Source organism: Paroedura picta, chromosome 9 (assembly GCF_049243985.1).
Source record: "Paroedura picta isolate Pp20150507F chromosome 9, Ppicta_v3.0, whole genome shotgun sequence".
Taxonomy (NCBI): Eukaryota; Metazoa; Chordata; class Lepidosauria; order Squamata; family Gekkonidae; genus Paroedura; species Paroedura picta.
Window position 1 is genome coordinate 36,010,015 of NC_135377.1, and position 26,908 is coordinate 36,036,922.

At 40.0% G+C, this 26,908-nt stretch overlaps 1 protein-coding gene across 3 annotated transcripts; it reads right to left on the reverse strand.

Moving 5' to 3' along the window:
* Positions 1-1,887: 1,887 nt before the first annotated feature.
* On the reverse strand, positions 1,888-26,114 carry UBXN2B (UBX domain protein 2B). Of its 3 annotated transcripts, XM_077352341.1 has the most exons (10): positions 26,097-26,114; positions 15,879-16,562; positions 13,563-13,663; positions 13,116-13,187; positions 12,013-12,175; positions 10,327-10,413; positions 9,776-9,885; positions 9,081-9,218; positions 6,843-7,004; positions 1,888-6,496 (listed from the first exon to the last, which is right to left on the reverse strand). In XM_077352341.1, the coding sequence occupies exons 2-10, from the start codon at positions 15,999-16,001 to the stop codon at positions 6,484-6,486; spliced, it is 969 nt and encodes a 322-aa protein (XP_077208456.1). In that variant the 5' UTR covers positions 16,002-16,562; positions 26,097-26,114; the 3' UTR covers positions 1,888-6,483. The 3 variants fall into 3 exon arrangements, with proteins under 3 accessions (XP_077208456.1, XP_077208454.1, XP_077208455.1); XM_077352339.1 differs by lacking the exon at positions 26,097-26,114 and having other exon boundaries at positions 1,888-6,585; XM_077352340.1 differs by lacking the exons at positions 13,116-13,187; positions 26,097-26,114 and having other exon boundaries at positions 1,888-6,585.
* Positions 26,115-26,908: the final 794 nt, after the last annotated feature.

Here is a 26,908-nt window from a genome sequence, read left to right on the forward strand (position 1 = left end):
GGTCATCCTTTGCTTCGGGCTGGGGTAGCCATATGGGATGGTGTTGGGGGGGGGGGTGGCAGACATAGCTCTAGTTGTTCTTTCAAGCTAAATGCTGGAAACTTAATTTGTTGTTATTTAGCTCCATGTTCTGCCATGAGGTCTCTTTATATTTATATTTCAGAAACTTAAAAATGTGTTTATTTCTAGAGCTTTAGTTTATCTAACTTTGTATAATTCTTTTGGGAGATTCCCTAAGATTGAAAAGTGGAATACAGATGTGATGATGGTAGGGTATAAGGATAGCAAGCTTCAAATCATGGCCCTACTTAGGATTACCTTTGATAGCAGAGGTCAGCTGAAAAAAGGACTTTAGGGGACTGGACTCAGCTCAGGAACACTAGCCAAGTGATGGGGTTAGTACTCCATTTACTTGTTCATTTTGCTATTTAAACTATCTTCCTTACTCTTGTTTCCTACATAAATAGTATCAAATCTAGGGGTAAAACACATATTCCAGCATCATGTGTAGTTTGAGCTCCAGACTAGAGCAATCATTACAGAAATGCTTGTCTTTTACAATCTACCAGATAAGGCATATAACTATTTGCTGATATATATACATATCCTTGAATATATAGCCTTGAACAGTGCTAGTCAAGGCCTTTCAATACTACAGCTATCTTTAATTACCAGTATGGTAAACTGCACCACCAATTACCCTTGAACCTTTGAACAACTGAAACAATTTCCATTAAATAATACTCAGAAATGTCATGATGAAAAACACGTTATGCTAACACAGAGAAAAATATAAGCAACACCTTAAAGACAAAAGACATTGATATGCTATTTGATATGCTAGCTGCAAACCCATAATAACGGTATTGACAAGACTGAGGCTTAAGGGTGCAAAGCTTTTATTAAGAATATGTACTTTTTATGCTGAATTAAAAAATGAATAAAATTACATGAAATGATTCTGAGATTTATATCAAATAAACTTACATGGGTGAAATATTGTCTATTGGATTATGGCACATGATAAAGCATCACTATGACACATTATGCATGACAATTGCCATGCTGGGCTGCTGCCAATGTGTTGTGGCAGAGCATCATGCTCCGCCATTTCTTGTCTCCCCACAGGAGACACATTTCAGCAGTGGAACTGGTCCACCACTTCCTGCGTCCCCAGAGCAGCTCTGCTGCCAAAATGTGTCCCCCCCAGGAAACACAGCCATGGTGAAAAGGTTCCACTGCATGGGGGGCAGTGTGGGGGGGTTGTAGGAAGGTGGTATTACATGAGAATGCATACCCATCATCCTGCAAAATAACAAAAATAACCACCCCATTTGATCCCATAGTGCTGCAAAGTACCGCAGAGCCGAGTGGGGCCTTTTTGAGCCACCTTAGCATGGGGAGGAGCTGGGCCTTGCTGCGGACCCTTGCCATGGACCATCAGAGGCTCTAAAGCAAGGAGGGGGCCAGGCCAGTGCAGACGGCATGCATAAGCAGGAATTAGCTCCCCTGCCATGCAAAGGTTGGCCCAGCCTTTCCTGCCCATGCATAATCAAGTCCATGAGATACATCATGCTAATAATAAACTATATACATAAAACAGTTTGACACATGGAATTATAAATCTAAAGGTTATTTCATAAATTATTTTGTATCAAACAGATGAGGATCATATTTAAAATTTTACTTCCAGAAACGTCTGATTTAGGGATTGGTTTTTAGTATTTTTCAGAAAGAGGTCAGTATTAGCAATTGTAGAATTAGGTCAGCCTTGCCATCAAGCTAGATGATATACTCATAAAACAAACAAGCAAGGTCAAAACCAATACCTTGAACGATCCGGAAGGAAACTGGTAACCAATGAAGTTGTTTAAGTAGAAGCTGAACATGAGCCCTCCAGGAAGACCTGGTAAAGACCCATTCTGCTGCATTTTGTACCAATTGCGATTTCCGGGTCAGGGACAAGGGTAGGCCCGCGTAGGGTGAGTTACAGAAATCCAGCCTGGAAGTTGTATTGGTCACAGTAGTCAGGTGTTCTGGGGACAAGTAGGATAGGGAGGCATCAAAAATCACTCCCAAATTCCTGGCTTGTGGTACAGATGACAGTCGCACCCCATCCAGGCAGATCGTATGCACTAGGTGCCTCACAATTTTAATACATGGGCTCTCTAAATACATTCTCAAGTCCCAAAAGATTATTAAAGTGCACACTGCATCAAACAACTTAGAAAGTTCACAGACAGAATCATTTTAGTAAAAGTCAGAAGGCACTGTCCTTTTGTTAAATCAACTTTTATCAATATATTCAAAACACTTCCCGTTGTATAGGTCCTCCTTCTTCAAAATACAAATTCCACAGGCAATTTCTCTCCATAGGCAAGATATGCAATCACATATTCATACAAAAATCAGTTAAAAGTAAGCAACAAGAATCTGGTGCATGCCTTGTTTTGCTTAAGTTTCCTGAATTAAGAGGAGGAACTGTTAATAATTCTATTGCCAGATCACCATCCATCTAACAGAGATAAATCCCCTAACACAAAAGGGGATGAGAACCTCTTAACCAGCACTCTCATAGTGAAAAAATTATTTTTGAAGGTGAGGAGCCAGGCATGCTACTATTTTTCAAAACCATTATATTAAGGGAATATTTAGCGATGGCCATAGAGTAAGATAGTTTTTTTTAAAGGGGATTAGGTTAATAGAGGGTAGGTCAATTATTATCTACTATATGTTAACTAAAGGGAACAACCACATTCAGAGGCAACAAACCTCTGAATACCAAGGCCAGGAAAGGCTTTAGCCTCTTTGCCTGTTCACTAGACTGCCAGAGGAATTGGTTGGCCACTGTGTAAGACCAGATGCTGTACTAGATGTGTATGTGGTCAGATCCTGCAGTGTCATTCTTGTTCTTATGTACACAGAGTCCCATTATTCTCATTGGTAAAATGTTCTGGTTGGACAGCATTCCTGTCATGCACATCTGCTAAGTAATATTTTTCTCACTGCATCTCCAATCATCCCCCACCTGAGAAAATGACATCAGATAGATAAAAACTTAGGCCCTGAGTCCTTGTCACTCCCCGCCTTGGAATATGTATTAGTGTGTCTACTCTTAAGGAAACATACCCACAATATATATTATATAAACCTGCAAAAGGTTTTTCCAAGAACTGGTTCATCTGATACCAACCAAAGAATCATTTAAGCAATACTTAACGACAATAACTAAATAACTGATATCTGTTAAGCAGCAGTTATACATAAATACGTTTTTATCAGCAACAGCAGAAAGCCACATTATCAGCAGGAGCTGCAAGGCAGCCTCAGCTGTGCCAATACTCACGTCATGGATTGATTGACATAAGTCAGGACACAGCAAAATGATTGGCAAGAAGCCACCTGAAAGTATATACTGTAGAATTATAACTGCAACTTCTCAGAGAAAGGAAAACAAGGAAAGAGCTGAAGCTCTAAACCAGGGGTAGTCAACCTGTGGTCCTCCAGATGTCCATGGGCTACAATTCCCATGAGCCCATGGGAATTATAGTCCATGGACATCTGGAGGGCTGCAGTTTGACTACCCCTGTGTTAGACAGAAGGTACTTAAAAAAAACAACAAAGCACCATTGTTTCAATGCCTTCTAGCACTTCCTGCCCAAGTCTGTTGGACTGACATATTTAGATCTATATGATCTGCTGTTTTCTACGGACGAAGTAAGCTGGGCAAAAATGTATTAACTGAAATGAAATTCGTTAACTGTTCATGACTCAGCATGTTCTTCAAATTTCTGCTTGCAGACAAACCACAAAGCAGGGCCAGACTAGTTCTGCCGAGCCTATGTTTGAGGCCCAAATTTCCACCGGTGAACTGGCCTCCTTAAGCATGGCATATACATCTGTAATGCCAAAACAAATTTAAATATTAATACTTTCTCCTCTTCTCCCCACAAACTGTCGAGGAAGAAGGGTTACTCCTGAGCAGTAAGGTACAGGCAATAAGTAATAGTGATTTTAACTACTTATTATGTTTATATTATGGAATATTTTAATTGCTTTGAATCTGTGTTATTTTACTATGATGTAAACCACCATGAGCTCCTTGGAAGGGCCTTATAAAAATACAGTAATAAATAAGTAATAAATAAACAAAGCTGGATTCAACCATTTTTTTCAGTTTTTTATTAAAAGGTATTTAACCACTCTCAACAAAAACTTTATGAAGAATTTGGAATTGGTTAAAACATGCAGACAATGGACTTTGATTTCAAAGAAAACTTTTCAATGATGCCTTTAAAAGGTATGTATCTCTGAAAGTTATGGATACAAGTACCAACATTAATGGGGGAAATGCTAAAATAAATTACTGACTCAAACAAAAGCTATCCACACTGCAAAATTATTGATCAAAATGCACAGAAAGGACTATAGACACTATTCATAAAGGACATGAAGACAGATCACTTGTTCCATGTTTTCCTTTGAAAATAAAGGTGTACTTTCAAAGAAGTTATCTTGTATTTTGAATCAACATGGAACACAAGTTATACAACAGGTGCCGTCTCTTTCAACAGGTCTCCTTCCCAGTAGCTCCTCAAGATGCAAAACTAGCCAACTTTACTTAACATAGGTTAAATTATCTCAATGTTACTCTGTAATAAACCATAGGGCAATTTTTAACACATGATGGTCTGACAATAAGATACCATTTGAATACACAGCTACATAGTTTTAATTGTGTCCCTTGTACAATCTAGTTCTCAAACTAGGTAACCACCACAGCATTTATGCAGATGCAAGGATTTTCTGCTCAAATAGTGCGATTTTTCCTTATTTCCCCATTCTATTGCAGCCCAAATGATGTTCTCTGGTTGGAACAGAAGACAAAGGTGCATTTCACAGGACAATGGATCTAAGCCAGCAGATTTCTACACAGTGGGATTATACAGTGGAATTGGGAACATTGTTATATATGCACCCCAATACTTACAGATATTTATTTGACAGCAGCCAGCTATTATTTGTGGTGGACCCTAAATTTCTCCTGCCACTTCTTTCTTTCCTCAAAGCACATTAAGAATTGGCTGAAGATATTCCTCCCTTCCCACAATCTTCCTGCATATACCAAAAGACAGTTCTCCTTTTTTCAAGGTAAATGCAGCCTACAGTGAATGTTTTCCTTATTTTCCCCCCACAGTTCTTGGAGATCTCAGGAAGGTGACCTAGACTTCAGGACAAGCAACTCTTGAGCTGCCATACATAATCCCTTTGTGAGTGGCCATCACTTATTAATCACAAAACAAATTATGATCTTGATCCAACAAATACAGTCTTAATAATTCATGTGATCTGATCACCACAGGAAATGGCAAATCCAGAATGATAAAACAGCAACTAGCCACACAAATATCTCCCACAACGTTTTTTTTTTGGGGGGGAGGGGGGTTAGGTACTTTGCAATGGGACCTTTAGGTACATTAACTTCTCCACATATCCAGGAGGAAGGAAGCCATCCATGGCTTTAAAAACAAATGTGTAGACAGGCTCTTTTCACTGAAATGACTGGGTATGTGTGTAATAGAGCTTATGCTCCATTAACATTGGACTGGTAGGGTAGTATAAATTAGCCCTCAATTGCAAGTGATTCATATAACCACAAATTTATCTTGAAACATTAACAGTTGACCCTGAGATGCTTATTTTTAAAAATCTGTTATGCTACCATGGTTCGTGTTTCTTTTACAAAAGCTAGGATTCATCTTTGCAACATGAATTTGTCATCTAAATTGTTCTTACTCTAATCCTGTATCTATTCAGCAATCAGATTTTCAATTGAAATAATAATCCATGAGATTAAATGGGAATGCTTGAATGAGCCAAATATTTTACTAGCACGGCATTATAGAAAGTGTTAAGATCATGCTATATAAGTGGAAAGAAGTCAACATGTGAACACACTATTTTCAAACTACATAATGGGACATAAATAAGGTTCTTTAAAAAAATGGCTATTAGCTAATGCAGCATGAAGTTCTTCTGTAGTTCAAGTCTTACCAAGTCTGAAGAAAAAAGCCCTCTTGCTTCAAAATTGCATTTACATCCTTTAAAAAAGTCTGAAAATAAAAAGTGTTCTCTCCCCCATCCCATGACCCAAATAAATACTGAAATTCACACCAGTTTATGCAAACCTGGTTTGGGAAGAATACAAAATAAATTAATATGCTTCAAGAAAGCTCCCTGGAATTCAATTCAGACAAGCAGTCACTGGAAGACAGAACAGTATTAAAAGCTGACAGCTCTCTAGCTGACAAAACTATTGGATTTGTTCTTGCTCTCCCCCTGTCCCCCCACCTTAGTGGAAGAATTGGCATAGAACAATATGGCACATTATCCATTTCCAGAAGCTATATTGCACTCAAAAGTTACTTTAATTGTTGAAGAATCACAGTGTTCAGGATATCAGCTTCCTCTAGCGTCAGGCTTTCATCTGTAAGTTCTTTATGGGGAAATGTAGTCAGAAGAACAAAGTCAGTGGTTGCAAATGAAGGACGAGACTGGATAATAAAATTTCGAATATCTAAAATCCTGTTGGCAAGCACAGAAGAATTTAAATTTTAGCCCTTGAATCTAAGAATTTAATTTTCAGCTTTTGACCCTATATAATTAGTTGCAATCAGTAATTAAATCTATTGTATACCTTTACCAGGTTTACATTGAAAAAGCATAAAATGATTTTTGCTGTAAACACCAATGATGCCCTTTGCATGACAAGAGTGGATAAGATCTACTGAACTAAGATCTACTGAAACAGTAAAAAGTTAAACAGTTATACATTGGCTTACCTGTGTGTTTGATTAAATCTTTGTATTAAACGACTTCCATCTGCAAGCCTAATCTGAATTTTAGTTGTTGGCATGGAGTCATCAACCAAAACAACAGTATCAAGAAATGATTTTTCTTCTTCTTCAGGTGAAGAAGGTGTGCTGACAATCTCAGGAGTAAGGCTTAAGCAATTGAAGCAAATAATTATTTAACTGAAGGACAATATAAAACATGTATACAAGTATGTTATACTGAAATAAACAGGAATGACCTGCAATGAAATATACTTAGAATTAGTCTGGAACCAACTGTCACTTGTATTTTAATATCCACATTTTGTACCTTGAAGACACTGCATACGGAAATGTTCCTAGGCCAACAAGCAAACTATCCATCTCTAGTGCCCTGGAGGCAATCAGGGAGGAAATGTGCTCAATGGAGCAGGAAGTCTCCAAATGAACCAATCAGGACACCAATCATGAGGAGATTATTTGAAAATACTAGGATGTTCTTATCTAAATATACAAATTATATACCGTATTTGCCAGCGTATAAGACGACTGGGCGTATAAGACGACCCCCCAACATTTCCACTCAAAATATAGTTTGTTACATTACATTACAGTACTATGGGCCACTATGGGCAGCTATGTCTATCCCAACTGAAGTGCACCCGGCGTATAGGACGACCCCCCCCCCCACTTGGAGGCATGTTTTTCAGGGGGGAAAAGTAGTCTTATACGCCAGCAAATACTGTATCTTCCTCGATCAATGTGCCCTGTAGGATCTTGTTCCTAGCCTTCTGTCAAAGAAGCTTAGAATTCCATCTGGCTTTGTTCTAGCATCTATTCTAATAGAATAATTTTGATTCCATTACATAAGACTGATCTATTTGTAAGTTTTATTAAAGGAAAAGCTCCCTGTAATATAAGAAGGCTACACACCAGCCATCAGGCTTAAGATTTTGGTTATCACCCTTAAGGCCACATGTGGTCTGGGCCCAGGACACCTTAGGGATCGCTTCTCCACCTACACCCCTCAAAGAGCCTTGCACTCTACCACTTCCAACCTCCTGGTGGTCCCTGGCCCGAAGGAGCCCGCTTGACCTCAACCAGGGCCAGAACTTTCTCCATCCTGCCCCCCCCCCGGTGGAACGAGCTCCTAGAGGAGATCACAGCCCTGACAGAACTTGTTCTGCAAGGCCTGCAAAAGGGAGCTCCTCCACCAGGCATTTAGTTGAGGTTGACCTAAACCACTACTTCCCATTGGCCCCCAAGCCTTCGTCCTATAATGATTACTACCCAGCCCACTGGGCCTCAGTATGAGTTGAACTGATGCTCTTTGCAGTTTCCACCATTCTTTAATGTTATTGTTATTATGTTAATGTTATTGTTGTTATCACTTTGAGTTACGTGTATCATTTCTTGATCATGTAAACCACCCTGAGACTTTGGGGAGGGCAGCATATTAGATAGATAGATAGATAGATAGATAGATAGATAGATAGATAGATAGATAGATAGATAGATAGATAGATAGATAGATAGATAGATAGATAGATAGGTAGGTAGGTAGGTAGGTAGGTAGGTAGGTAGGTAGGTAGGTAGGTAGGTAGGTAGGTAGGTAGGTAGGTAGGTAGGTAGGTAGGTAGGTAGGTAGGTAGGTAGGAAGAAAGATTAGAAAGATTAGAAAGATTAGATAGATCTAAAACCAAGAAGAAAAATCCACCTTAAGAAAGTCTCTGGCTAAACAGATGAATTGCTATTTATACAGACTGTACCAGTTAGTCTAAACTTCAACAATCATGGAAATAATCTTCTTTCAGTCTTATTTTATTGACTGCAGCCTGACCTAGGAGTCTTCATTGGTAATAAAAGAAGTCCAGGCTGTGTAAATTAACTCACATAGTATTTAATACACAGTGGACCATATTTTAATACTACTAACAAGAGAGTAGTATTAATACTACTAATCATTATTAATACTAATACTACTAAAAAGGAAAGTTTAAAAGCAGCTTAAAGAAAGTGAGCATCATCAACAGAAATGGAATACCACCTTTTGTATTAACTAAAAATAAACTAACCCCAAATCTTATTTTACAAGCTGGTGAGGTCTGTATGTGCAAAGGTGAAATGCGTCTCCTGATATTTTCTTGGACAGAATGGTCTATGGTGATGTCTACTGCCAGTATCTATTGTAAACTGGAAAGTATGACATACCGTACTTTTAAAAAATTAAAGATTAAAAAGAGTAACCTTCCAAGCTTCTGGCCTTCTCCACTGAAAGCTTTGAATCTCAGTCTAGGCCTTACATATTCTTGTTCCTGATGATCTTCCATATCTAAATTTACTTGGCCTCCATGCACCAATCGTTGAAGTTCTACAGGAATCTCTCTGGATGACAAAAGAAAAACCAGTAACAATCAATATTAGACACAAACATAGAATACAGAGTGAGATGCTATAACCCTTATTTTACTGCCAAGTATAATTACATATATAATTCAAGAGAGTATGTCCAATCTTAAATTATCCACATTTTAAAATAGTGAAAAAAACTTTTCCCATTGCTTTAACAATGAGTTGAAGTGATCAACTATCTGGATCACATCCTTTATATATTAGATGTAACATTTTTTTCATATGCACCCCACAAAAAAAGGAAGCAGCTAGTGAAAGTTTTTTCAATTATCAGTATGATGGAACTATAATGAGTAAAGTCAATGAGAGGGGTAGGAGAAAGAAGAACTATATATGCAGTTTTTGCTGAAAAGATGTTAAACTTTGCACAGGATTGTTACTGTTGGGAATATAATTCTAACAGCCTTGATCTGCTGTCCATGGAAGTCTAGTAATCTGGACTGGTATTTCTTCAGTTCTATATGTATTAATAAAAATTATGAAAATACATTTTAATGTTATGTGTCACAAAACTGGCACCATAAACTTACCCTCTTTTAACAGATTCAAGAAACTCAGCATTTACTGGATCAGAGTACGATCTCAGCTCTCCATCATCTAAACTGAAACCGTTCCTCCATAGTTTTAGCAATATCTGCACCTATCAATAAATCAGATGAATTTTGAAACTGTACATAATATATCAAACAGATAAGACTTTTGTATGTTTATTATATAAATAATCATAAGCACGTCTCAACAATTACATTCTAACTACATCTAAAACCCATATTCCTTATTCCTTTTCTCCAAATTGTACCCTTACTATCTCCATTAAGATATTTTTCTTCACATTAAAAGTTGTAAAAGAATTTACATTTCTTCATGCTAAGAGTTCAAAAACTTGCACTGGAGCTATTATCAATGGTTGTATAAAGTGATACTGTAAAATTTATATCATCAGTATTAAGTGCTACCCAAAAGAAACCCATCTTGTACACAGCTGTGAGTTTCTGTAACTACCCTTTATGTAGAGATGGATTTTAAGGGGAGTTTCTTTGATAGTAGCATTTCTGGTAGGGAATTCCAGAAGGTAACTTACATCTTGCCCATGCTGATTTTCTCCATATATGTATTCAGAACGTTTTCGAGACGAATTACCCAATCTGTATCCACCACCAGAAAATGACTAATAAAATATTTAAAATATAAATCTGCATTAGAAACAATACTGACTTACACTCACTTAACAGTTACAATTTATGCACAGGATCACTGTCATTATTAATCAAAGCATATGTCCTTCTACTATGCAGTTAACAAAGAAAAATACTGGTTTATACAATTCCTAATGAGTCAATTAATTAAATACTTGATTTCTATTTCACCACATGAATATTTTGTATTTTCAGCAGTTGGAATTGACAGAGCTGGCAAAAACTCAATAACACCAGACTTAACTGCAAACATGATTAAATGATATAATTAAGTAAGTAGGGTTTTCAGACTTGGTGACATTTGCCTATGCTCCTCAAAAACCATTTACGCACTGGAGGTTTTATGCCAGGCTGTAGGCTGGAGTTTCAGTTGCAACAGGTTGCCCCACCTCTTCCTGTGCCCACATGGGGGATTATTTGGCCTGGTTCACTTCATCCACCCCTCCATTTGTACTCCTGCACGGAAGCTGGGACAATGAAGTTCCCAGTGCATAAATGGTCATAGTGAGCACATTGGCTTGAACGTAAGTCATTTAACATGGCAGCTAGGTTAGAAGAAGAAGAGTTTGTTCTTATATGCCAGTTTTCTCTACCCTAAGGAGTCTCAAGGCAGCTTACAGTTGCCTTCCCTTTCCTCTCCCTATAACAGACACCCTGTGAGGTGGGTGAGGCTGAGAGAGCCCTGATATTATTGCTTGGTCAGAACAGCTTTATCAGTGCTGTGGCGAGCCCAAGGTCACCCAGCTGGTTACATGTGGGGGAATGTGGAATCAAACCCAATTAGAAGTTCCCACTCCTAACCACTACACCAAGCTGGCTCTCCAAGATTCCTGTAATAGGCACATCACACTGTATCATAGGTTTGCAATGAAACCAGAAAGAGAAGCCAGTTTGAAATAGATTTGCAACCTGCGAACTGGCACAACATCTGAATTAACATGACACTTCAGAGCTGGAATTTACTAAACTGAGTTCCAAGTTTACAGAAAACAAAACTAGAAAAAGAGATTTAAACTTTGGCTTACTTGTACAGTTAGACTTTGAAACTGCAGATTTCTGTTCTAAGCTATAGTTAGGACAAAGGATGTTTTGGTGACCCAAATGTGACAATGATCTGCTAATTGGCCACAGGTCCTTCCTGCACGGATATGTCTAGTACAAGCAGTTTCCACGGCCATAATTTATCTATATTAGTCCTCATGTACTGACATAAAGTACTGACCTCTCAACATCTTTGTTTAGGACGGCACTGCAATTTTAATTTTTAAAAAAGTGGAAATAACTAGGCAAACCTACTGCTACATACCACTTGAAAGGAAGAGAGTTCCGTCCTCCTAATCTCTACCATTAATAAAAATCAGGATCTTAGCAACAAAATATAATCATTTAAATGGAAGCATGCTTCCCTCTGCAAATTCAGTTCATGTTTTATGATGAACCCATTTAAGCCCAATTATTTAGAATCAGAAAATCAAATAGCCTACTTTTAAGAATGACATAGGTATTTGCTAAGTAAAACACTGAATTGAAATGTCTGCTTCTCCCCAATTAAAATCAGTGCACATACGCACTTTAGCTTTATGACAATCCCCCGAAGCTCTCGATACTTCATCCAAAGGGACTGCCCCATGTTCTCTTGCTTCCTTGAAAAGTTCATCAACAATTTTGCTGGGCGTTATATTGGATGATCCAACTACCTGGAGCCCCCTATATTCTGAATCACCTGAATAATATCTTTAAACACAGAAAGTATTAATCAGTGACAGTTTTTCAGTAATATTGAAAGATAACCACATTCCACCCAAAATATTGCTAACAAAACACCAAGCATTTTTTTAACACTCAGCAATTCTCCAAGGAAGTTCTCAAGTTCTTTTTTTTTAAAGAACTATAATACACGGTATTATTCATACTACAGATTACCACAGCAGTATTGAAAAATGATCTGTTGCCAGAATTTAAACTGTAAGGCCAAATAAATCTTTAGTTCAGCAAAAGGCTTAGCTCACTTTGACCGAACATTTTAGATTGCTTTACTAAAGAGTAAGTCATGTGAGAACCCAAAATCAGGCTATTTAAACAACTGGAAATTGTTTAAAAGGTATATTCATCATTAGCCCCCATAAAATCAAGATTTCATAATGGAAAATATAATTGAATTTGCAGTAACTTTCAACTAAATGTAGTTTCAGATACAGTAGTTGCAGATGTGCCAGCATAAGCTTGTCAAACATAAGTTATAGCAATTATGTGGAACATCTTGCAGAACCCAGTGTGCTTGATAGAACCCTTATTTCTGTGGTTGCATAATACAGGGGCACAGGTATTTGCCACTGAGCAGGTAGCAGAATGCAAATGACAAGAAAAAAACTTTTGAGAAACCATTCCAAATGGCAAAAATGTACACATATATGCACACAAAAGATACTAAGAAAAATTATACCACATTATTATGTAAAGAACCAAGGCACAATACAAACAAATAACTAAAATTTGCATCTTAAATTGGAAACTTATCTAGGCAATTCATCAAAGCAATATAATAAATGCTCCCATTTGCACAGAAATTACTTTGACAACAACAAAACAAAAGAAAGTCACAGAGGAAAAATAATGCATAAACATGTTAGTTATGAATGATTTATATCAATTAAAGCTTGTTCATTTACAATACCTTTGGTTATCCTTGTCATCACTCATACTTCTTTCTGGTTTTCTCAAACTTCTGAAGGAGTCAATTTTAAGACTGCCAAGAAATAGTTATGTAACATTCCATTTATTTTATAACACCACCAGTCTTCTGTTAAATTATATTGCCAGGAACTCTGGGATATCTCAACCCTTATGTAATTTATATAACTTATAACAGGTACATACAAGCCTGACAAACCCAACATAATAACAAAAATAAGACTATCACAAATCAACATCTTAATCACCAAATATACCAATTGTTCAGGATTTTTACAAGCTTATATAGATGTTTCATTGTGGCCTCATTGGCCTTTTAATGAAATACGATCATTCAGTAATCTACTAATATGCACCTGTACATTAAGAAACCTTATGCCCCATTTACAAGTGTTGTTCCACCATGAATTTAATAAATATGTCTTCTTACCTTTGGACTGGTAATCTTGGCTGACTGGTCACTCTAGTTGTTGGTTTATCAGAATGCGGTTGCCTTTTGATTTCATCTTCATATAATCCAGCCAGTGCAAGCTATATGAAATATTAGATGTGTTAGGCAATACAAATAGAAGAAATAAGCAACTCAAGTTCTGCCATACCATTCAAACACAATCTTGGGTGTATGAGAACTATTTTTTATTCAAATTATGTTGAAAGAACAGCTAAATGAATTGTTCAAGAGCCATAAAAGACTAACACATCAGCTAAATAATTCATCTCCATAATGATACTAGAGTCTATTTTATCATCATCAGTAAGAAATACATTAAGGATGGATATAGGAAACTGAACAATTAGAAATATTAACTTTTAAAGAAAAAACTTAACAGAAATGTTACGAGATACCTCATATATACTAGATGAATGATCTTTACAAATTGTAGGCCTAAATGGTGTCAAACTGTCAACCTTGCTGTTAGTAAGGCCCAAATGAGATACTGCAGGGGAGACCTATGCGTTCTTGTCCAAAGCAGAAGGATAGGAAGAGGCTATTATTTTTTAACTAAACCACACTAACATTCCTGCTTTCATGCCTTTAGTACCTTTGTTCCAGCTTGATTCACTTCTAGTAGTATACTAGGCTAAGGGGGGAAAAAGCTCCACAAGCTAAGATGGTTCAGTTCCTTTTAGCTGTGAACTCACTTTTTGTCTCCAACTCCTTCTGCCCTGCTAACCCCTCCCCCTCTCACATTTACATTTAAGAGCTTTATAAATACATCTGGCTTTTCCATGTCTAGTTTAGTCTTCAAACATACACTTTAAAAAGATTTCTGTGTTTTTGTGCATGGTATATTGTTTTCTACGTTATCCACAATAGTCTGAAGGGTCTAGATCAGGAGATATTTGGCAATGATATAGCGGAACTAAAGCTGTGTCTGTGCAACTTCTACTGTACCTACATGACAGGGCATCTAGACCAATTCCTTCCTTTTCTTGTAAGCTTTGTGCCACAACAGCTGTTTTTCTTTTGTGCCACATCTAATGCACAGCATGAACTCCTGCAATTGATGAGCTAAAAAGAGTATTGCTATGTGCTTTGTTTCTTCCTTCAAAAAACAAAAAGTATTACGAACAGCAGTGATTCTTACATGGTTGACACTCCAAAAGCACATTGCGGAGCTGGAAAAAGTACAAAAGAGGGCAACTAAGATTATTGAGTTGGAGCACCTTCGCTATGTGGAAGACTCTGAGACTTTTCAGTTTATTAAACAGATGACTTGAGATGGGGCATTATACATTTATAAAATTATGTACAAGGTAGAGTTGACAAAGAGAAATTTTTATCTCTCTCCCAAAATTCTATAACTAGAGGGCATCTAGTGAAGCTGATGGGCAGTAGTTTCAGAAATACTGTTTTACGCAGAGAATGATCAAAATGTGGATTTCACTGCCAGAGAATGTAGTGCCAGCCACAGTAATAAACAGTTTTAAAGGGGGGGGGTTGATTGATTCTAAGAGAATAAGCCTATCAATGGCTACTACTGATGGGAACCTTCACATTCAGAGACACTAATTGTCTAAATCCCAGAGTCAGGAGGCAACATCTGGGGAAGGCTGTGCCCTGTAGTTGGCCATCCAAACAAACTGGCCGGCAGTGACATGATGGTGGACTAGATGGACTGATCCAGCAGGGCTCTTCAGTTCTTATGCTAATCTATACTTCTAGAGTAACAGGAATTAAAAATAACAAACATTACAGTGAAATCTGTTATTAACTTTATAGAAATCAATAACACTTTGATTATAAGAATTATGATTGCCTTCATTGTGGAGAAAAACCCTCCCTTGCATTTGGAAACCAGTTTAAGTAACTTTAGCAAGAAAATCAAGTATCCAGGAATGGAAAAAATTAAATGAAATATATCAAACTGAAACGTTTATCAGTAACGTTTCCGGGATCAGTTCGTGTAGGTGATTTTATTCTGAATTTCCATAAAGATGCGGTTTCCAACACTATATACCAAGCTGGCATGCAAAGACGAATATACATTACTCAAAAAACAAGATGCTTTTATTAGCATATATACCAGTTAGACTAAAACAACAAGTCCTTTTAAAAACAAGCAGCTCATTTTAGGGAACAGGCGTCCTTGCAGACTTTCCCCACTGAAATAACCCCACACGGCACTTCCCTTTTCACGTGAGGCGGAGCGACAATCAGGAAGGGGAGGCGACGCCACCTCAGCGCTTCCCTTCCCCTCCCTTCCTCCGCCTCCGAGCTCGTCTCCCCGCCTGCCTTCCACACCTGCAAGTCCCGGACGGTGGGGGGCCGCCCTCCCCCGCGGGGCCCTTTCTCGCGCCGTGGCTCGCTCGCCCCGACGGCTGCTTCCTCCTCTTGCTGCCCGGTGGGTGCTCCCTCGTCCGCCATCTTCAGCCGCCGCCGCCGCCGCCGCTGCAGCAGGAGGGAAAGAGCCGCTCCCTGCCCTCGAGCGCTGTGCTGTGGAGGAGGGGCGGGATCAGTGAGGAGTTCTTCCGGCAGCGACGGCTGTCATAGCAACGGGATCCGAGCCGCTGGACCACTTCGGACCGTTCCAAATCCCAACTGGGGTTGGGTGGGGTGAGAAGGGACGCCGACCTAGCGCTCCTAAAGGAGGGCCGGACCCCCGCGCCCAGAGCGGGAGATGCCTGGCCGAGGCGGCAGGGCAGGGCAGCTCCCCTCTTTGCCACGCCGGGCCTGCCCAGACAGTCCCGTCCCTTTGCCAAAAGGACCGCCCCTCTTTTTCAGCTGGTACTGGGTGCTCCAGGTTATCAACCCGCATGGAGTCCTCCTTAGGGGCCAGAGTGCCCTCATCCCGACTGTTCCAGGCCCGAGTCTGATCGATAGGATTTATTCCAAGTTCTTAGAGGTAGTCATGTTCTACATTTAACAGTGCAGTCTGCGATGGATGGGCTTTCCAGAATCTTCTGACAATCACTTTCAAATGGTGGGCTGGAATATAAAAGAAAAGATGGAGTGTGGCATCTGGGATTCACACAAAGGGCGGGGAAGATGAGATTAAAAAAAAAAAAACCCTGTGCATTTTTAAAGGAAGCGATATGACCCCTACAGAAACGAATGGTATGGAAGCAGAATATACTTGGAAAGCTACTTACCTGAATATACGAGATCATCTCTATGCAATTGTGATAAATTTGGGAAGGGAAAAATTAATGGCAGCCAACCTTAGTGGATCAGCCTTAGTGGCTTGGTAGTGTGAAGATTTGGTCCCATGTCAGGATTTACTAATTTTACTACACATTTTGTCCCACCACCATTCCAGAGTTTTAAAATTCTGTAATTTCTACAGGTTTTTAAAAAATGTTTTCAAAAGGCATATGTTGCTATTATCTGACTTTTCTGTGGTGCTTCTTTAGTTGAAAGTATGGAATATTACATTTGATACTTACTGGATTTAAAAAAATTATCTCCAGCTTGGTGTGTAATGTTGGCTCTCAACCAGAGCATAGCAATTGAAGCACTGTTTAGGTATTTGTTCATGTGTCCCATCTTGCTATTCCTGGTCATCACCAGTGGTTACTGGTTGTAATAAATATTAAACTAACATTGAATAGTTCTGGTAGTCCTTTGATGGCATTCTGTACATGTTTGTGCTCTGCATATTACTGTACCACACCTAACATTGTCTGTTACATCATTGTAGGTAGCAGATTTGTTGAAAGAAATTTGGAAGTTTCAGATGCTAGAAAATTCAGTTGTTGTTATTATTTCAATTTACTGCCTGCCACTCCCAAACGGCTCATGATGGGTTACAATCGTCTGAATAAAATCCCAGTAAAACCCCCAGACATAAAAACATAACACAAACTCAACCAATCAAAATAACAAAAAAAGATACGGCAGAAAAACTCTAATTTCCCCCAATAAAAATCTACAGGGGGGGGGGGTGGGAAGAGGAGAGCAGATGGAACCCACAAGCTGACACTCATACCACTCTCCTGAGAGCTGTTCATGGCTGCTATTCTAGAACATATCTGTTTAGCAATTCATGAATTTACTATTGTTCAGGAACTAGAACACTACTTCCCTCAATCAGTTCTTTGTGCACTGCAAATAAAGTGTAACAAAAAATTTCAAAGATATTCCATTTTAAGAATAAATTCTGTACATAAATTATCTTTGCCACTAGATGATGCTCAAGTTATAAAAGTCAGTTGCTGAAGCTAGAAAGGCGATTTTACTCTTATCCTTCCTATATCAGTTTTTATTGTTGAAAGTTATTTAACATATATGCTAGTGATTTGTGATACATTTATGGAAGTTTGATACTGATAGCATTGTTTTGCATAGTTTAAGGTCTTTTCCTTTGGAGTTGCTCTTTTCTCTAGAGAAGGCATTTATTGGCACTTATTGGAATTATTAGACAAAAGTTTTGAAATTAATTTGATTTCATTGTGGCTCTATGCTGAATTCCTAAGAAAGTCTTCCCTGGGAATAAGCCCATGAATAAAATGGGACTTACTTATGAATAGACCTCTTTAAAATTGTTCTCTAATGGTTATAACAGAAAAAAGTAATAGATACAACTCTAATTTCACAGCCTTATACCGGTTTGGTGTAGGGGTTAGGAGTGCGGACATCTAATTTTGCAAGCCGGGTTCGATTCTGCGCTCCCCCATATGCAGCCAGCTGGGTGACCTTGGACTCGCCACAGTACTGATACCAGGGCTCTCTTAGCCTCACCTACCTCACAGGTTGTCTGCTATGGGGAGAGGAAAGTGAAGGCGACTGTAAGCCGCTTCGAGACTCCTTCGGGTAGAGAAAAAGCAGCATATAAGAACAAACTCTTCATTTTCTTTCTTCAGAATACCGTATTAGGCATGAGAATAAAATGGGGACCACTGTAACTGCTAGATTCAAGTCCAGTAGCAATTCTACTGCAAACCAGCACAGCTACCCTCTGGAACTAGTGTAGTTATCTTAGATGTACCATAGAATCATAGAATCATAGAGTTGGAAGAGACCTCATGGGTCATCTAATCCAACCCCCTGCACTATGCAGGACTCACAACCCTATCGCTCATCCACTGTAACCTGCCACCCCCTTAAGCCTTCACAGAATCAGCCTCTCTGTCAGATGGTTATCCAGCCACTGTTTAAACATTTCCAAAGATGGAGAACCTACCACCTCCCGAGGAAGCCTGTTCCACTGAGAAACTGATCTAACTGTCAGGAACTTCTTCCTGATGTTTAGATGGAATGTCTTTTGAATTAATTTCATCCCATTGGTTCTGGTCTGTCCCTCCTCGACCATATTTGCAGAAACATTCCAGTTAGCAGTCAGTTAGCACATTGTGTAGTGATTGCATTTTCCCAGTCATCAGCAAGTAGCCATTAAGCTTATATTAGTAATATAATATAGAAGTTACCAACGCAAAAATGACAGATAAACAGTGAAGGAAGCAAAGTTTAGATTTGAAGAATTCAGAATGCAAACCAAAGTGAAAAACAGCTTTCCCTCAATAAAGTTGATAACCTTTAAGATCTCTAGATCAGGAGATCAGAAAGCACCATTTTAGTGTTAGTTTGTCAGATCCCCTTGTATTCAGGGGTGTATTTGCTCTACTCATTGCCCCTTTGCAACTTAATAATTTTACCTTCAGGAAGGGTAACTGTTTCTTAGGAAGGCTCAATAGAAACCCATACTTTGCAGAGTCTCTTCTGAACCTCATGTAATGTCACTTCCTGCCAAGAACAAATTTATCTCATTGCTTTACCATTCATTTGGGAAGAATAAACATCCTTTAACTGCCCATGGGGACATTATTTACACCTTTGTGGCCTATACACAGATCCTGTGTAGTTTAGTAGTTAAAAACAGCATATTCTAATCTGAAGGTCTGGTTCGATTCCACACTCTTCCACATGCAGCCCACTGGGCAACTTTGGGCTAGTCACAATTCTGCAAGAACTGTCTCAGCCTAACCTACCCCACGTGGTGTCTATTGTGGGGAGAGGAAGGAAGTTCATTGGAAGCTGCTTTAAGACTCCTTAAGATAGAAAAAAGCAGAGTATAAAAACCAACTCTTCTGCATGTAGATAAATCCCCCCGGGCTGTATTTGGTTGGGAAAATGATGCCAAAGGCTCTCATCAATGTCTAAGCCACATTTGTTCTTTATAAATAAGTATTCATAAGTGCAATGACTTACATATTTTTTTTAAAAAGCACCCTGCTTTTGTTAAACTTTTACTCACATCTTTTTTACCTGCCTTGCTCAGATAAGCTAGATGAAGAATTTAGCCTTGATAAATACAAAAGTCTGGTGTGAGGCATAGAAGCTAAGAATCCTCACTTACTGACTTCACATACCGCAGTGCTTCAGCAAATTAAAAAACATCAGCTTTAGGTCAAGGTTCACTGTTCATACAGCTTCCTACTTATTCTCTTTTCTTGGTTTCATCTCCAAAAACAAAGATGACAGGAGTGTTTGAAAGCATAAAAAATATTTCTGAAAGCATAAAAAATATTTCTACCACTGCTACACCTCAGACAAGTACAGTAGTACAACAGCAACTGACGTGGGGCTTTCTTCTGCATTCCTTTCCCATGATTTTCCAGTTAAAGTTATACTCCCATATTGCTACATTGGTAAGCACGGGGGTAGCTGATATTGAGACCAAGAGGACAGCTGTCAACAGCTGTTATCCTTTCAGGAATAAAAAGATTACATGAGTAAATCTTAATACAGATGTTTCCCTTCACCGGAGGAGCCTGAACATCCCTGGAAATACAGATGGTTGAAAGTTTACTGGAGAACTTGGAATGGTCACTTTCTTCTAACCTACACTACATCATATAGCTTGGGGGATAAAATGGAGGAGGGGAAATCTATGTACCTTGTTCCTGAGTTTTTGGGAAGAAGGGCTTCATGGGTGAATGGGGATTTGAACTTAGAAGTTTTCAGTATCAGCCTGGCACTATAACTGATACCCAACACTTCACATTCTCTTGTAAGCAAGAATGTCAACCATGTTAGTATTTATTTATTATTGCGTTCTTATGCTGCCCTTCCAAAAGCTCAGGGAGGTTTATGCCATGGTAAAACCAATACAGTTTCAAGTAAATTTAAAAATTACCACAATTAAATAGATGAATCTAAAAATAATAAATCCTTATCCATGGTTCCAGCCTTGGGGGTGGAACGTGTCTGGCTGTCCAAGTTGGAATATGGCCAATCAGTGTGCAGGCCCTGCCCCTGCAGTTCCCACCCTCTGTCCCTGGACTCTAACCTCTTTGCTCTTAGACACACCACAGTGCCTGGAGCCAGCAGCAGGTAAGGTGAGAGGGCCCTGGGCAAAGGGTCATGGTGGAGGGCCTGCTACCGAGGGCCTCTTGGCCTGCTAGGCTGGGCCTGCTAACAAGGGCCTCATGGCCTGCTGACTGCCTGCTAAGGAGCTCTGCCCCGGGCCTGCTAACAAACTGGCCAGCCCTCGCCCACCCCACTTGATCCGGCTGTGAGCTGCTCTGGAGTCTGAGCGGCCCAAAGCCACCTTAAGCAGCCTGGCTGGGGGCCAGGGGAGGGGGCCCTTTCAAGGCCTGTTCTTAGAAACGGTCTTTGAAGTTAGTAGTTAAAATAAATGCTGCTTGTTGTCTGTGCTTTACTGCTCAGGAGCAGCCCTTTAACAGTGGGAGTGGAGACAAAGTGAAAACAAATGTTTAGAAGTAGTTTTGGTGATTTGTATATATATACAGATGCATAGTGAGACCAACATATTGGTGGATTTTAGAGCCTCAACCATAGGCCCAGCGGAACAACTCTGTCTTGCAGGTCCTGTGGAATTGTTTTAGTTTAAAGTTGTCTGGGACAATGGCCTATTAGACTATGTACAGTTAACCACAAATAGAAGTTCTGGCATTCAGAACTTATTATCTATGCTGAAACAATATTGTAAGTAATGGCTATACCTATCCCAGGGACATTTTCACAAGTTCTGTGCTATGGATATAGAACTTAAAATGGTGAAACATCACAGTTGATTTCTGCTGCCATATTAATAGCCATGTGGCACAAATAGGGCAAGAAAACCTTGTTCCCCTGTCACTGTCACTCCCAATGCCCATCTTAATGTCATAATCTTCCTCTTTTTAAAAAATCCCCTTAGAACCACCTACTGCAGCTAAAGTTGGCCCATCATCATCATCTTTGATTATTGGCCACTGTCTTCAACTTGCAGTGTCCTCTAGATCAGTGGTCCCCAAACCCCGGTCCAGGGAGCGGGACTGGTCCGTGGATCAGTTGGTACCGGGCTGTGGCTCCTCCTCGTCCTCCTCCCCGGCTGCTGCCTTGGGGGCTGCCCTGCCACTCTGCTGCCGGCTCACCTTTGGTGCTCACCTTTGGTGCTCTCCAGCCGCCGCCATGCTGGGGCTCCCCTTCAGCATGGCACTGCGCAGCTGCTGCTGGCAGCACCCCCAGTGGGCAGCGGGAAGTCAGGGGCACCGGCGGAAAAGCAAGCGGAGCAGGGGCTCAGGCGACAGCGGCAACATCCCTCGGCAAAAGACTACCCTCCTCCCCCTGGGCCTCAGTAAAATTGTCAAGCGTTGACCGGTCCTCGGTGATAAAAAGGTTGGGGGCCACTGCTCTAGATTGCATGTCTTTGTCTTCTGTTTAGGAACAGAAAACTATCCCTGGATTAAGTCAGCAGTGTGTGGCAAATTGTTTGGAAACTCATTTAATCCTGTAAATTAGCTCTGTGCAAACCAACTAGGGCTTGAGGCACTAAAGAATCTGATCAGTCAGTGTTCTCTGTTCCAAAGCCACCTTGGTAAAGAGCCCCCTGTTCATCTGTGGTATTTGGAGCAAAGTTGCAACATTCAAATATAAAGAAGGACTGAAATATAAGAACAATAGTAACACCAGTGACAATACATGCCATAACTCCCAGCTGAGCTTCCAGTAAAGCTAGAATCACAGGGACCCATTATGAACGGGCCAGAAAGCCCGCGCTGGCGGGGGCAGGGCTTCAGGGAAAATCCCCGATAACGCTTGCCGCCGCCGCCAATGCATTGTGTCCTGGCCCAGGGCTACGGAAGGCCCGGGTTAAGGAAACGCAGGAACTTCCGCAGTTTTCTGGTTACACCGGGCGGCAGCAGAGCCTGGGGTGGGCCGTCGCTGTGCATAATTGACAGCGCCAGTCCTTTCAGCCTGCTCGACCCCGACCTACAGTATCCCTGTAGGGACACCTCATGCCCCTGCGGGCTCCGCGGAGTCACAGAGCTGGCAGGGGCAACCCCCTGCCCTGCCAGAGCATGTGGAGGGGGCCTGGACCCCCCCACTTTACCCTGGCCGCTGCTGCTTAACTTGGCTGGCCCCGGCTCAAAACGTGCACGCGCTACGCTGGAGCAGCCCTGCATGACCTGTCCCCGTGCGTACAGGGGGAACAGCAGGGCATCCTGCCCCACCGCAACAACATGGCAGCAGCACGGAGTAGCTGCCACCATGCATAAAGGGTCAGGAAAAGCAAATATATAAGGGGGAAACCAAATCAGTTATAGATATACATAAAAGGTAAAGGTATCCCCTGTGCAAGCACCGAGTCATGTCTGACCCTTGGGGTGACGCCCTCTAGCGTTTTCATGGCAGATTCAATACGGGGTGGTTTGCCAGTGCCTTCCCCAGTCATGACCGTTTACCCCCCAGCAAGCTGGGTACTCATTTTACCGACCTTGGAAGGATGGAAGGCTGAGTCAACCTTGAGCCGGCTGCTGGGATTGAACTCCTAGCCTTATGGGCAAAGCTTTCAGACGGCTGCCTTACCACTCTGCGCCACAAGAGGCTCTATAGATATACATAGGGATGTTATATATCAGCTCAATATAAGGGGGGATACAAAATCAGTTATAGATATACAAAGGGATGTTATATATCAAGTTATATATCAGTTCAATATATATTGGGAAAACCATGATCAGTTATGATGACTGATAAATTGATTGTGCCATATATCCTGACTGGTTTTACCAGACTTTTATAGAGGGAGCCTGTTTTGTTCATCTTACAACCACACCACAGCCACAGCAGCTGGCATAAACTATTCGGAGGGATCTTACATTCATATTAGCTTTCTTGGCAACATTGCTGCCCAAATTCAGTTTGCAGTGTTTTATACAGTGCACATTTGTTGCAACCGTGTGACTTCTAAACCAATTGTTTTTATTTATAGATGGACGTTTTGTTCTTTGAGTAGAACAGAAATAAATAGGAACCATATATTTCTTGGTTACGTTTGTCTTGTTGATTTCAGTGGCTCAAGTTTGTTGAGAGTTATAATTCAAACATCCAGAGGAGTCACATAAACTTTGCATTTCTTGATGGGCGAAATGGAATGCATTTTTAACCTTTTATGGCATTTTGAAGAAATTGAAGTAAGGTTACTTGTGATGAATAAAATTTAAATAAATGTTAAGCATTGAGAATTTTTTTCATGCAAAAACCATTCAGTTAAATTTCAAAGTAGAATAGAAATGAATTCCACTATGGTCTAGGAGTGCCAAACTAAACTAATATATGGTTAGAACATTTTCTGTAAAGCAGTGCTCTAAAGCTGAATAAATTAAAGAATTCAGACATTCATTATGCTTGTGTAAGTGGGAAGCATGAAGGGCAAAAGTGAGGCATTTAAGAATTATAATATAATTTAAACAATTTGGTCTCCCGGTTGTATTCACTCTATGCAAGAAAAATAAATAACCTTAATAGAAGAAGGGGGGAACCCAACAATGCTGAACTTGTATATTGGTGAATGATTAAGTAAAACATGTCTGAGTACAGCTCTGAATAGTGCTTGGGACATTCATCAGCTATTCAGTGGGCTCCTGGACTTGCGTTAGCATGTTCAATATTGAATAACCCTATCAAAGAACCCATTTTCTAAGACACAATAAAACAAGGGATTTACTGTGATGGTTGGATTATAGATTCCAACTACTTATCTACTTTATTTGGATTTTGTGTAATACTTAAGTAACGTGAAAGGCCACTTTTAAAAAACAGTCTGGAGAAGTACAGCTGCCATTTGAAAATGATTGATCTGAAAGGGTGGTTAGAATGTGCTCACTGGATGGAGCCCCTCCTTCCATGTGGACCTCCTTGCTTCTTTGGAACTTCTTCAACTGCATTAGGAATTCTGGATAAGGCACCATGAAACTTTCTGTTATGCTTCTCTAAGCATCTTATTCTTCCTTTCCTCCAAGTTTCAATGTTTGGTGTAGTGGTTAGGAGCGCAGACTTTTAATCTGGCAAGCTGGATTTCATTCTGCACTCCCCCACATGCAGCCAGCTGGGTGACCTTGGGCTCACCACAGCACTGTTACAGCTGTTCTGACCAAGCAGTAATATCAGGGCTCTCTCAGCTTCACCTCCCTCACAGGGTGTCTGTTGCGGGGTGAGGAAATGGAAGGCAAATGTAAGGTGTTTTGATTCTCCGGGTAGAGAAAACCGGCATAAAGGTACCACTTCATCATCACTAATGTGCTGCTCAGAGACAACCTGCAACTTGACTTTCTGCCATTTTACCCCATTCTCCCCCCCCCCCCCGGCCAGGACATGATATACTCATAGCAACAAGGACAGTGGGTTATAACTTTTTGGACCAGCCTGAGGGAGGAATATCTAGTGTAACAGGGCATTTCCAATAGGAATCTCTTCCATTAGGAATGGTTGATTTGCTGATGTGGTTTTTGTATAGCATCTAGTTATTGGTATTTCAGTAATTCTCCAACTTGCATACGTTCCCTTTTGTTAATTTTACTTGTTCAATAAAGATTAAAACATTGTTTCCCTCACTGTTTGCAGATCTAGCCCCTCCTTGAAGTATTGCCCAACTCTGTGCTCATTTCAAGAATAGACAGAATTTAATCAATACAGAAATCTAGGAAAGCAGGGAGTAAGTACCAGAGTTTTACACAGGTACTCTGAACACTTCTGGTACCAACATATTTCATTTAAGATACTTTAAGTATGTCCAATAAATGAAAAATGTAAGTGTAACAAATATGTTTTCAAACACATATATTATACCAGGATTATTAACAGTTCTCCCATTATTTCCTTTAGCATATTTATATTTTTAGGCCACTTTTATGATACCTTTCCATAGAAACCATGCTCAGACAAAAGATATGATAGTGTTATACAATAATAAAATCAGCCATTAGATAATAGGTCTTCCCAAGGCAAGTTGGCTGTATAGCTCTGTAGTGTCAATAGTGAAAACATCTATAATTTTCAGTAAGATTTTAGTCTCAGATTTAGTGAATACCAGCTATCCCTAAAATGTTAGCTGTTTTTCTGACAAATTGCCATTAAGAAATATTATGATGAAACACTGCAATAAAATAACTGTCCGGGTGGGGATACCACTGAGTTCCCTCATCAGAGGGGAAAGGGACGATGTTGTCACTGCAGGCCCTGTCACCCGAGTCCTGGACACAAACAGAGGTAATTTGGCACCTGGTGTTGACTTACCTGGGCTGACTCATGTGACATCAGGGAGAAGAAAGGCAGTGAAGATATCAATGCTGATTTCTTCAGAGCTTTAGGTGGCCTCGTATTTGCTGTGGACAGTTCCAGCTCCAGGTGTATACCATGATTCCTCTGTATGAAGCCTACAAGAGATTAAGAGCAATATAAACAGAACCACCAGCCACATGGAACTCTGCATAGATCAGTGCATTGTGTTCACCCAGCAGTCGGCAACAGCGGACAGGATGCAAAGAGATAAGTAAATATCTAACCAACTTAGCTAACTGACAATTGTAACTTGATCTCCCTTTCCTACAATTTTCAATATTCACATGTTTACGGGTATTTGAGGCAAAAGCAAGCATCACTGGAATTCTGGCCAGCTTTCTGTTTGATTTTCTGCATTTAAATATTCATATCCTCATTCACCAGAGGAAGAAAAGATCTACAGTAATCTATTCTGCTCCATTCCAAGAATATGTCAGAGAGTTTTATATACTGAACAAGCAATGTGTGCAATGGAGCAGACTCTGCAGAGATGACAGCAAAAAAAAATGTTATCATTAGTTCTGTTGGGCAAACAGTATTAGCAGATAGAAAACATTTGGAGTAAGACAGGATGATGAAATCACTACTTGTACATTGCAGTCACATTGCAAGTTTTATCCAAAATTGCCAGTAATGTTGATAAAGATAGAGTAAAGTCACTTTGCCAAACATATGAAGTGGCTGGTTTTCTTTTTTAAAATGTATATAAATAAGTAAAGGGCCTGCCAGATGTAATGGACTTCATTGGATGCTTCTCAAGCAACTTA